This window comes from Corapipo altera, unplaced genomic scaffold, assembly GCF_003945725.1.
Source record: "Corapipo altera isolate COAL_440 unplaced genomic scaffold, ASM394572v1 2b, whole genome shotgun sequence".
NCBI classification, from domain to species: Eukaryota; Metazoa; Chordata; class Aves; order Passeriformes; family Pipridae; genus Corapipo; species Corapipo altera.
The window spans coordinates 4,681,551-4,695,335 of NW_020884874.1; the positions used below are offsets into that span (position 1 = coordinate 4,681,551).

Consider the following 13,785-nt stretch of genomic DNA (forward strand, 5'->3'; position numbering starts at 1 on the left):
AAGAAAAGAAAAGAAAAGAAAAGAAAAGAAAAGAAAAGAAAAGAAAAGAACAGAAAAGACCCACCAATACAATTAATGAAAACGAACACTAAGTACTAAAAGACTTTACAAATGCACAACAAATTAATACGTGTAAATTAAAAAGTGTTAGAATGTTTCTGAATAAAAAAGCATGATAATGCTAGCACTTCAAATAAAATGCTGTTTTTAATACATTTAAAATTACTGCATATTAAAATGCACAGTTGCCATAGTCTTTTGGTTTAATTTATTTATAAGTAAAGACATAGCCTCTAATTCTGCAAACTTTCAAATATTTATTTAACTTTTTTCCAGCCTAATTTAGGCACATAACAAAGGCTCCTAAGCTAGGAATGTAGTTCTCTTGCAAATGAGAGAAATATTAAATCAGAGGTGACAACTTCTAGGCAGTGAGTATAAATAGTATTTTTATTCTAAAATTAGATTTTTCAAAAAATGTTTGTTTCTCACAGTTTGGCAATGACAGGTGCAAAAAAAGTCCAAATAAGAAGAAATACACTAAGGAAAAAGAAATACACTACAAGTGAGGTTTTTTTCCAACTTCAACCAGCTGGTGGGTAGTTTATGCACAACAGTTTATATACACTTACTCGAAATTGCCACTATGTCTATCAGTAGGCTTGTGGATGTTCTCATTACTGAACTGTAAAATCCTTTAAAAAATTCCATTAAAGTTTTGCTGCAGTGACACCAGTGACAATGAATTCTCCATGTATGATGAAAATTAATGCCTTCAGAAGAAGGCCATTTACTGACAGCATACCTGGATATAATAGCCTGTTTTTATTCTTTTTCACATTAATAGTATTTCCACTAAAAAAAAAAAAGCCACATTGTTCCAACTGGTAAAAGTAAACAGATGCCTTTTATAGTAGTGCGTTATGTAATGTGGGTAAAAAGGGAAGCACAGGTCAACATAAATATATACACATATATGTAAATACTTATCAACATATATCGCCATTCCATCTGTGTTCTGTGATTACCAGGACATAGGCTAGCCTTATCCTCAGAGCCGTGACATACTACAAGCTGAGGAGATGGAAAAAATCCTTCCTTATTGAACATAATACCATATCGATGTATGGCACATGGCTACATGGCTTCCAGATCAGAGTGGGTATATTAATGAATGGCTCAGACTTAGTTCTAACTTGCCCATGGGTTTCTAACAGTTTAAGTAGATCAGCCTTGCTGATTTCTCACCTATTTCATCTTTTCTCATGTCCTTCATCTTGTCTATAGTGAGATTCTTCTCTTCCAACTTGGACAGGACCGATGGTGGTAACACTGAGAACTGCCTCAAAGGGCTGACCCAGCCCCACAGCCTCTTGTCAATAACTTTGCTGAGATTCAGTAGTCGATATGTCATCGCAGGCCAACGTTTCCTAAGGGCAATCTCGAAAAGAGCTCGAACAATACGAGCTGCATTCTGGAAAGTGAAAAAAAAAAAAAGCAAAACTGTTGTAATTCTCCCAAGTATTCTTTGTAAAATGAAAAGACTCATAGACTCATCTTTGACAAACTGTAACAATAGTTTTTCTTTCCAAACTTCTTTCAAACATTTTTGAAAACTATTTTTTCCATCACTGTCTAGTGGCAGAACTACCTCATGACTGCCTTTAGAAATTACGAAAAGAAACATGAGCAACCAATTAAAGTTGTAGTGTCAGGTCTGCCAGAGAATTTTGATCATGGTTATGCTAACATTACGGAGTTTTCAATTTATTGCATCTCAATCACTTTTGAAACAAATTCATTTACTGTACTCCCTGTATAATATTATACACCTGCAAACTTACTTTATACGGAAATTCAACTTCTAGATTTTTTTCAGTTATACTTCCATAACAGCATCCCATTTCACACTGAATTTCACACAATTTGCACAGAAGTTTGACGGTAGTGACTTTTAAAAAAAAAAAAAAGTTACCATGTTCTGAGACTATTGTATAACTAAACTGTATTAATCTGCTTTGGACTTGGAAAACTAATTATTAACATAAGTTTGAATGAGGTCAGTCTTATCCTGAAAACCTAAATTATGATATTCCTTTCATAAACTTTTCAAGCTGTATTATGAAGCTGTGTGTTTTTTTCTTCCCCTATTGGTACTATGTCTGGACTAGGAATTATGTTCTTGATTCATTGAATAGAATCATTCCCTGCTGGCTCTGCTAAGACAACAGGAATAAAAAATACAAAATTATTTGGTCATGATAGGAAGCATATGTTACTAAAGAAGCACATTCCTCTTAGAAAGAATGAATAATTTTCTTAATAGTCACTATCCAAGTAAAAAAAATTCACAATTTGTAGCACTGGTTCCACAAATACAATTTACGAAGATCTGAGAAGACCATGTAGTCTCACTAAAAATGCTATAAATGAAACAGACAAATAAAAGCAACTGCCTTGAAAGCAAAGACTAAAATAATGATACTGAAAATCATTTTGCTGTGCAAGTACCACAATTTTTATGATGTTCATAATCAATTCAAAATTTTCTCATTTATACCCATACAGTGCTACAAAATGCAAACATTTCTGAAGAAGGTTATGTTAATATGAAAATGTTACTGAAGAACATGTGTAATTTTGAATATTTAGATCTCATCTTTAGCAACAACTAAATGCAATTTTTCAGATAATTCTTTCCAAAGCAGTTTTGTAAGGATGAGACAAAAATGATTCTGTGAAACTTGTTGCTGCCTGTTAAAACAAAAAAAAAAAATAAAGAGAGACAGACATAGGATGGGCTAAAAGGTCAAACTTTATAATCAATTTTATTATTGTCGCACATCTTGGATTGTCTATGAGCATTTTGTCACTTTGAATTCTCAGGGATCCAGAATTCTAAACTTTCAAGGAACACCCCTTTCTTTCTAAGATGGTCTCCTGTCGTATAAGCAAGCAGCTCATCTTATGGCATCTTATTAGACCTCTGTGTCATGTCCTCTTGTGTACATGTCCATGTAGTAACTAAACGTGCTGTGTAACAATCAATTATTCAGGTGTCAAATCAGGCCAACAAACAAATGTATAGACTGGTATGTAAATCTGCATGATTACATCTAGCAACAAAACTATAATAGCATATGTTTCTTGTCTAAAGCAAGGTATGTGAATCAAACACAAATTATGTTTTCCAGAACGAAGTATAAATGTAGCCAAAACATAAAAACAGATTACAACAGTTTTTCACATTTAGAAGAAGACACACGAAGTCAAGAACATAATTTTTGTGCAATCACAGTTAGAGCTACTAAATATAATAAGAGGTAATACAAACAAAAAGAACATTCATAATTAACAAAAAAATGCCCTAGTCTCCCAAGGTAGCTTTTTGCAAAACTTTTCTACTTAAGTATTATACTACACATGCTCTGATTTTCACATAAACTTGCATAAAAATGCACAAAAAGATGCAGATCAGGGCCTACTTATACAATTGTAAATGTTTGGGAGAATAAAAAGAATAGAAGACAGCAACAGATATGTAAAAAATACTATTTTTACCTGTGCAACATATGCAGAATCTGAAATAAGTGAGAAGCTGTCCATCTCCCCTCTGCTAATGTATGTTTGAAGGAGGATATTAATTTTTCCATAATTGTTTTCCACACCTCCTGGAGCAGGAAGTTCACAGAAATCATTCAGTAAGGTATCTAGCTCTTCTATTTCTTCTTCTCTTACCTAAAACACAATTATACATTATGAAGAGGCTGAAGCAATTTGATAAAAATTTTTACACTGAAATCAAATTTGCCTTATAATAGTTACATTACTTTTAAATGGAATCTCTAGTTTTAAGAAAGAAAAAAAAAGAAGAAAAAAATCAGCAAACCCACATCTTCCACAACATAGCTAATAGGCCATAATTGAAACTATCTTAATAGGGACACAATTACATTTTGTTATTCATCACCATCTATTAAGGTTGCCATTGACATACAAAAATTTGATATGCCACAAAAATTGAATCTTCTGACCTTACCATCCTTCATCTGATGAGATTTCATTTTTTATTTGACCAGAGTAAAACCTCTGTCCATCTAGATTAGGGCAATCTTGAATTAACATTAAATGTACTCATTATAGTTACATAGTTAGCATGTGGCATAATAAATTTTTAAACTCAAAACTGTGAAGTACTATGATTCATCATATCAGAATTTTCACTGTTAATAAGATTAAGTCTTAATATGAGTAAAGAAATATTATTATCTATGGTTTGAATAATGCATAACATATCACATTCTAACTGATGACCCTTACATGGCAAAACTAGCATAAATCTACATATTCTTTGATTTGCTGATAGTCTGTTAGTGTGAAACTTATTTAAAGAGGGTAAATGTTTGGTCCCTGCAGGGAATCATCTGAAAGTAATTTTCATCTGGACCTGACTACCTGACATACAAAAGACCCTAAGACAATTGGGTTAAAATCCCCAACTATCCAGTCACTTGTCCCATGGGAAAGAAAGAGATGAAGTACAAAAACATCATAGATGATTCCAGTGTCAGGGGAATACTATGCTCTGCTTATAACAGCATTTTTGATAATTTTTTTCTACTCTTGCGTAGCACAGTACAGGTCAAATCCGGATCTATATTTCAGCTACTAGTGAGTTAGCTATCTCAAAATGCAGAATTTTTAAAGGCAGTATAGAGACATGACTAATATTACCAGAAGGCACAATTTGTATCACACAGAGAGGGAAATCCTGAGTTATTCTTATGAAAACTAGTTTTTAAACATTCAGAGAAGCACAGCAAATGAATCACAAAAATCTGGAAATGATGGTGCACTGATACCATACCATACAAATCTGAGAAAGCAAACTGGAAAAACTATGTTTTAGTCAAAAAGCATCACTACTAACATTATTACAAATATAGAAACACAACACATCATATTTTCCATATGCTTTTCTTTTAAATATTAAATTACGCTAAATTTAGACATAGCAAAGCAATATCACTATCATAAAAAAAAAGCCCTTCTAGCTTGGAAAACGTTCCACATATGATTGTGAAACCTCACTGCTTATTATCTTCTATAATAGAAGAGATTAAAGCAAAATAGAATTTCTCCATTAGATAAAGAGATGGTAATACTCAGACAATGTGTGTAAATATGTAAATATGTAGATGGTGAGGGATTCACACTGCCAGTTCGCAGAGCGAATGAGAGCCAACTCTGATCTGAAAGTTGTATAATTGTGGCAAAATGGCAAAGAGCCCAAGCTAACAAACCCTGTGGAGTCTGGCTTGTACCTCTATGAGATGGGAGCATGGGCAAACGAGCTCATGCCAGCTTGGAACGTATTGCCTTGTGTTCTACCCACAAAAAGGAGGTAAAAAGGGAGGTTGGAATTGAACTGAGTATGATAGCACAGTAATCTTCTAGCCTGCACAAAATCTGTTATGACAACTTTCTAGATTTCAAATTTGAATTTAATTTATAAGAATTTATCATTCTGCCAATCTAATATTGTTCCCTGCATGAAATATATCACAAAGTTAACTTCACTGAGTCCTGTCTCATTCCTGATAAAGCAAATTGTTCAGGGAGATACCTAACAATGCTTTAAACCTCAAACAGAAAAACTATCTCAACCCTGGGCACGCTATTCCAATGGACACTTAGCTTCACCTGTTAATATTGAGGAGCTGACAAGTTCTTAAAAGCATGGGAAAAAAATTCTCAAAGATCCATAGTTAGTTATTAAATGTGCACTATCATTCAGGCTGAGCTACATATAACTTTGAGTTAGAGCATATTACGCCTACTTAGAAATCATTTTATAATGGTGCTTAATATTTAACAAAATTTGTGTCTGTAGACAATAATTATGGAGTAAGTACTACAGAAGTGTCTAGTTCCAAGACATTCTTTAACTTTACCTTTATCTGTTCAAATTCTTCAGCTTTTGATACTATAGCAAGAATATCACCTTCTGTTTTATGAGCATCAAACAATTCATTGAAAGTCTATTAAAAATAAAAAGAATTGATTTAATATTGAAAATAAAAATATACATACAGCACAAAACAAAGAAACATTAACAAAAATTTAAAAAGGCATATAAAGTTAAAATTTAAGTTATTGGAAGACCTGAATGATGCAATTTCAACAGGAACAATGTTGAATTGCTGAAAGAATGACTTTTCAGCAGTTTCAGAAAAACAGTCCCTAGAAACTTGGCCACCCCAAAATCAAGAGACATGCAATGTGGCCACTTAAAAAAAAAAGTCTAGAACATATCTGAGTGAATAAATATGTGAGACTAATTATACATAGTGACATTAAGCAGTTAAAAATTAGTAATGCTGAGTCTTCAGCTTTTATTCAAGAAAATTACACATTTGGTACAAAAGAAAGGTTTTAAGATGCATGTGTACATCAAATCAAGTTTTCAATACTACAAAATTTTGTACATGTTTACAACACAATCTGATTACAGTGCCAAAAGTTGTTTAAGGTTGGCAACCACAGAAGCTTGTCTGTTATCAGACACTATACTTCAGTGTGCTATCATGTACTAATGGTTGCACACACTATGGATATCAAAATGTTCCTTATAATTCTCCCAAAAGAATTGAAAAAGACTACAGAAATTTCAAATTTCACTTCACACCAAGTCTAATTTTTCAGTATTGCTTGATATTTAATTTCTTTCTCCTATTTCCTCTCTCCCCATTTCAGTAAATATGATTTGAAAACATGGCGAACAAAATCAGCTACATATTCTGTAATATCTAACAGCTATTTTAGGTATACATTCAAAGAGAAGGAAAAAAACCCCGGAAACAGAACATCATTTTTTACCTCTATAGTATTATATTTAATATAGTAGTGGCTGGCAGTTCTGCCTAAATCTGTTGAAGAAAAAAAGCCAGTTCGTTCTTCAAAGCGAATCATGCGGGCTTTGTCCAGTTTTCTGCCGACTTCAATTACCAATTGTTCTCTGTGCTTTTCTAGACCTGGATCCATCTAGATATGAAACAGACATATGCATTTGCATTTTTAAAAAGTGTTAAATAACTAATTTTATTGAGATAATCCAATCACACAAAGTTAGAAATCAGATAAAAGAAAGGTACAGCTACTGAGTTGAGATTTTCCTGAGATCTCACTAGTAACAGTTACATTGACATTATTGACCAAAAACTGTATGTATGGGAGAAAATTATCAGAATAATATTTCTTTTGCAATGCTTTGAGACTATCAATACAACGTAGACCAATATTACTTTCAAAAGAGTAGTATGATTATGAAATAAATTTACACTAAAATTTTTGAAAGAAGTTTTAATGGTAACATATTCTTCATTAAATTATCATTACTGTATCTCTTCACAAAAACATGCCACCTTATAGTATCTTCTGTTTATGAAAATGGTTGATGATATACCTTGCCTGGTTATTTGACAAGAGGATGGCTTTAGTTGTATCCTTAAACTGTATCCTTTAGTTGTATCCTATAGATTAAGCTTCAAATTGAATAGCTTAAATGTTTACTAGCAAAAAATCTCAAACGTCCCCAAGAGCTCTGGATATGGCAACTGGGATATTCTAATTACTGAGTTACTGACATACAGTAACATTCGTGTTAAGAGCACACAAGGAATTTGCTGTGCCCAATGTCATTTCTATTCATATCAAAGTTCAGGAATTTGGACATTTTGTCCGAGTAATAGTGCACATTATCTCGTTAGGACATCTGAGTGGGAGTGCTGTATAATTGTGTGCTTCCACATCATGCACCTGGAATGCCCACAATGACAGGGATGAATGAAAAGGGATTCACAGTCATGTTAACCCTCTGGAATATGTGCACCTAAGATATGGTTCTAATTAGACAAGCAATGTTAGTCACCAAATTTGAAAAGACTGAAACTCTATTCTAGTCTGCAGACAGCATTCTTAGGTCAGGGTTTGTATATAGTTCAGATTTTCTACAGAGTAAGTTATACCTGCCCTCTTGGTAAACCTGCAACAGAGATACATGACCAAGATGGCAAAAAGGAGCAGGTTTGAAGAACTATTATGCCTTGGCTGTTCTGGTTTTCACTGGGCCAGGATTCAGTTTAATCTTTATGCTGAAGTGCTTCATCTCACGATCAGTGAAGCTGCAGACAAACATAGTCATCTCTACAAAGCAGCTGCAAGGCTAGTTTCTAATATTCTGTCTTTGCCAGTTACTCTGAAGCTGTTTCTCCTTAGTTATGGCTTGCCTTAGTTTCAAGTTGAAAGCTAAGATGGAAAAGGTCTAGACTGCTTTTCGCAATAGTAAGTCATGCACTGAGGTCAGATTTCAGAGCAGAGGTGGTCAAAAAAAGAATGATCCAGATGCCAGGTGTTTAACACTTATTTCTTACAACTATTGAGGGGAAAAAATTAAAAAAAAAAAAAAATCTAGACACTCCCCCCCTACTCTTTTGGCAGTCCAAATTACCTGCCAATCTTTTGTCTTTAACAGTAAACTAACATTTTTTACAAATAAAAAGTTTTAACTTTAAAGGAGACGTCACCAACTTGAAAAGGCTGTGAAACAATATTTGAGTCTAGAGAATCCATAGTTAGCAACCTTCTGGTTGAACTTGCATAATTAGAAATCCCACAAAGTAAAAGATGCAGCCTAGAACAGTTTTTACTCTTAAAATGAGCCTTGGCATGTCCACAGTAAGAAACTGAGCAGGTATGGAGTATACATGAATTATTATCCACATTGTTTTCTCTAGCTTACTGAGAGAAATGTTGGGCACACACTCCTCTAACTTTTATAGATGTTCTAAACAAAAGGCTTATGGGAATGAAAAGCTTTACTTAACTGTGGAAACACCAAAGAGTGGAACCAAAAAGAGGAGAAAATAGACAAAAGGGTTTATTTTAAAAACACAGATACCTTTTCTTCGGAACCCTAGAAGTATGACAAAATCCTACAAGCTTCACTAACACAATATTTGCATTTGTTCCACTTTTTCCTTCCACTCTTTGTTTCCTCTTGCTGCTCATCATGAATTTTGGCCATTTTCACAAATCAGCGAAAGGCATTATTGGTACTTCTGGCAAACAACTTGAAAAATCACAAATCAAAGCTGTGGACCTACAGTAGTCTACTCCTGGGCAAATGTGTCAGTGCATGGCAGGTGCACGTCTGCCGTGGTCTCCCTGTGCAGCCCAACACATCCTATCATGTGGACAGGTCGGATCTTTGGTGCTCTGAAGTAATTACTGGATGTGGTGAGTGACAGTGGAAAGGGAAAGGACAATGAGTTTGCACCATCTCAGCCCCATCAAACAACTGGGAAGTGTGATCCATGATGGATATATGGATTCTGAATGGATAATGCTGGTTGTCAGTCAAAATAGAGATAGAAATTGGTACACTGCAACATTACTAAAAAACAATAAGATACTAATTGTGAAAATCAAATACCTATAACCAGAACAGAAGGCACACAATGGTCTAACTGAGCAAATCCTTGGTTATGCCTGTACCTGGCACTATAGCATCCTCACACTATCTATAAAACAGTAGCTTTGAAATTTAAAACTGGTTTATCTAGAAAATAAGGGGATTGGCATTGGTTTTATTCCTACATGAAAGAGTAACACTTCATACTGATATAATTTGTTACTGCCTTAACACAAAAATAAGAATGTCTAGTATTAGCACGTCAAATCAAAAGGGGTAGAAAGAAGGTCAGTAGCAGAAAATGACAGGTGCTGGCAATCTCTACTTTCTCAGCAGCTGAATAAAAGCACAACAGGAAGGGAAAGAGGAGTAACTCTTCTTCGTTGTTTTTTAAATTTATAAAAAATATTTCTGTTAGTGTTTTATTACTTTTTTCACTGGTTATTACCAACATGCTTATATTTCTTTTAATCTAAAATTCGATAGTAAAAAAAAGGAATTTATAGTAATGGGACAACAACATTCACAGCGAATCAATTTTTGTTTTTCATTTATCTGTTACTTTGTGGTCTGTGCTATATACTGTTATATTAACATATGGTAATGTACTATACAACTTTTTATAGAAAACAGATTTGAGATGAACAAAGGTATAAAGGTGTCTGCAGAAGCTTAAGCAATAGCCCCCCTACTTCCACTGCAGCTTCCACTACCAGAAACAAAAGATATCAAAAAACTCTCTTCTGACATTTACCTCTACATGCTAAAAAACTGCTGCTCACAATGTCAAGACAAATTATGAAGTCACAAAAAAGATTCATGACATGCGAAATAAACTGCAGTTACCATTCAGTTGTGAGTTTGACCATATCCAACTATGTTAACATTAAATGTTTATAAATAGCTGTACAAAAAAAAAAGTAACAATATTTAGATAATCTGTAAACTATTAAACCTCCTAAAAATTACAGATAATGAAAACAAACTGGGAAAAAACCCCTTATGTAACTGTGCTCTGATTGATATCACTGCATGGACCACTTCTAAATAAACAAAAAAAAAATTTCAAAACAAAGTAATAAAAAATCTTATAATTAATAAATCCCAAGAAAGAAAATATTCCACAATTAAAAATGTCATTTTATAGTTTATAAGATGCCATGTCATGAAACATTCTAAAACGAAAGCTGACGGGGTGGAAGAAAATCAAGCAACTCAAAAATGCTTTCTTTTATCATTTGTATCTAGCCTACAAAACTGAAACACTGAAAACAGGCTAAGTTACACTAACTGATTGATAAGAATGAATGGTGTTCTTTGGAGCATAACTTGACCAGTTAAAACGTATTTTTATGTGAACAGAAGGGGCCTCATAATTCAGTGTAAAAAACACTCTGCTACAGAAAATATCTTCCTTTTTCTAAGCACTTTAAAAGAATTGCTGATGTCAGGTTAAGTAGAAATAGCAAATATTTATCCTCACATCAGGGAAGGATTACAGACCCAGAAAAGGTTACAGATTTTTTTAAAAACGCATTTTATACCTGATAAGCTTTGTGACTGATGCCATATACTAATGGATTTGCTCTCATCCGTACATAAAGGTAAGTGTAACTTATCCACTTTACTGCTTCTTCCACATTAGTTACCGTTCCAAGAGCAATCTGGAAGTAGGAAAAGAGACAAAATTAAGTTTATATGTTACAGTTGCACATAAGTATTTGTCTGAAAACACATGGAATTCAGAGTAGTAGCACTAGATTAAAGGAAGTGCCAGGATGTTTCCAACTTAAATAATTTTGAAATAATCATAAGACAATAACTTCAATCATTTATGCATCTTTATCTTATGAACATCTAATAACATGGCATTCTTTGACATAATACTATAGATACAGTAACTATAAATGATCTTTCCTACATCACTTATAATTTTTACAATTAAAAGATGATACTGAGCAAGCTTGTTATAAAAAAATAAGACAAATAAAACTAAATAATTCTTTAGTCAATATGGCCAATGTAATTTTAAGAAAAGTACTTCAAAAGAAAAACATTACATTTAAAAGATTGATTTCTTCATAACAAGTGAAAGTATTATCTGGTCCAGGTACTAAAGAAAATGATACCAAGAATCTTTAGGATACCAAGAATCTTCATCATGTCTTTGTACTTGGCAATCTATACATAGTTTCTATAAATAGTTGTCTCCTTTTGTATCTGGCAAATCAAACACACAGGTACCTGCTATATCTTTTTTATGTGAAAACATAACCAAATTGAACAGATAATATGCACCTATATATACACATGTTTATTCATATTTCAAGGTTAAATCAGGGATAACAAACCCGTTTTTTTTCAACTGACTTTTTTTTATGAATGCAATACTTTTATCACCAAATTATTGACCACACACACTTTTACTTAATAACTTCAGCTCTATTTTGTACTCGCTACAGTCATGAGAAGCATTTCACCACTTAAATCCAGGTAACCTGATTTTACCAGGAGAATTTAACATTTGTTGCATGTCCCATGAACAAAACTTTTTTGGTTGTCACTCATCATTTAAAACAAGCAAAATTCCCTCTTACCAAAGTTTTGTGATCCATTACCACATTTTTAAAGCTATTTTTGTTTTATTGGTGTTTGGATTTCATATAAATGTGCCACATGACTTGGCAAAAATTAAAAAAAAACAGCCTATGGAACTAAGTGAATACATATGCATGTTCAGATTGAAGTATCTAGACCTTACCAATAATATTGAAATTCTTATTGAAATAACATAAATATCTATTAAAAAACAATAATGAAAGCCAAATCTGCCTTGAGTTAAAATAACGTCAATCCAGCAAAACCTTGTTGCTACTAATGATGAATAGCATGGAGTAACCCTAGGCTTTGTTCTACATATTTTTCAAGTGATATTTTGTTCTTCAAGTGCATAAGGAGGTTGGGGGAAGCCCCATTTCCCATATTGTTTTCTCAGAGTATATACTACACCATGCAATGAAGTAGCTATAAAAGCATTCAGTTCTTCATAGATTACTGCAGGGAAAACGTTGAACACAGCCCACAGGTTACTATTACTCAATTTGTACCCAGGTTATTTTCAACATTTGGCTTCTTTTCATGACTCAAATATCTTCCAGTACACAACTTGAAATAGTAACAACATAGAACCTGAGATAGTGTAACAACATAGTCAAATAGTAGCATTTTCAACAATCGCTTTCACAATCGTGAAAACTTAATATTCTCATTACTGAGGACAGTGAAGTCTGATGATTAAAAAAAATAAACACCTCACTTTTTTTGCCTCATTTGTTCAAATATCTCATTCTACTGCTATTCTATTCTAATTAATTATTTTCATAAGTTAAAAGCAAAACTAACGAAAAAAGCGGTTGAGAAATACAATTGGGTTTCAGACAATATGCAGATACAAAAAAACCCAGAGTAATTTCTAAATATTTGCTGCCATCTAGTGTTCAAGTGAAGTTCTTATGGACTGAAAATTTATCCTTTGTTAAAATAGCATGAATGATGGAAGTTCCCAGCATTTCCTCAACCATGTAATAGGCATTTAGATATAGATGGAATAATCAATGAGTAGAAATATTTACTATATTGACATTGTATTGTCTGATTGTACCAGTTGTCATAAAATGCTTTTTATTTTTCACCATTCAAATACAAATAAATGTACCATATTAATTCAATTCACTGTGTAATTTTAAATGAAAACAATAATCAGCATCACAAAATTTCGACGAATTGTTCCATGGCTGATGTTGCCATCACTGAGCATTCATTAAATATTTTTTTTTCCCACCAATGCTATGCCCCACACTTTATCAAGTTGAATGATATTGATTTTCAAAAAAGTGCAAATAAATATAAGTAGCATGGCTTTTGCGGGGGGCAGTTTTTGAAAAAATGAAGTTTTTTATTTCTGATATTTCTATACAGATTAGAAAAAGCACAAAAAAATGCTACTGATAACATACTGAATTTATCATATAACAGTATACTGTCCTTTTAAAATATAGATATGTCTTTTTTATAAATATAACATGACTGCAATAATTGAGCCAGATTACACAAAGAAAATTTTTATATATGAATCAAGTATTTGTTGTTAACACAAGAGAGCAAGGAACTTTCTAACAACCTAACAAGCAATTTTCTGTTTGGTTTGGAAAATGGTGTATTTTGAATTGCTATTTCAGCATCTGAAGTGACTGTGGTCTTATTCCCGTACAGTTTTTGAAATAATTTCTTAATGTTGCTAGAATTGTCCCAAG

General features: G+C 33.0%; 1 protein-coding gene across 2 annotated transcripts in view; it reads right to left on the bottom strand.

Annotated features, from left to right (window-relative positions):
* ASCC3 (activating signal cointegrator 1 complex subunit 3) overlaps positions 1-13,785 on the bottom strand; it is a 266,716-nt gene that overhangs the window by 80,062 nt on the left and 172,869 nt on the right. For both annotated transcript variants that reach the window (XM_027632616.1, XM_027632609.1), the window contains exons 17-21: positions 11,017-11,136; positions 6,880-7,044; positions 5,955-6,041; positions 3,562-3,738; positions 1,249-1,474 (exon numbers count right to left, since the gene is read on the bottom strand). In XM_027632616.1, coding sequence (XP_027488417.1) covers positions 1,249-1,474; positions 3,562-3,738; positions 5,955-6,041; positions 6,880-7,044; positions 11,017-11,136 — 775 coding nt within the window. The remainder of the gene's footprint in view (positions 1-1,248; positions 1,475-3,561; positions 3,739-5,954; positions 6,042-6,879; positions 7,045-11,016; positions 11,137-13,785) is intronic.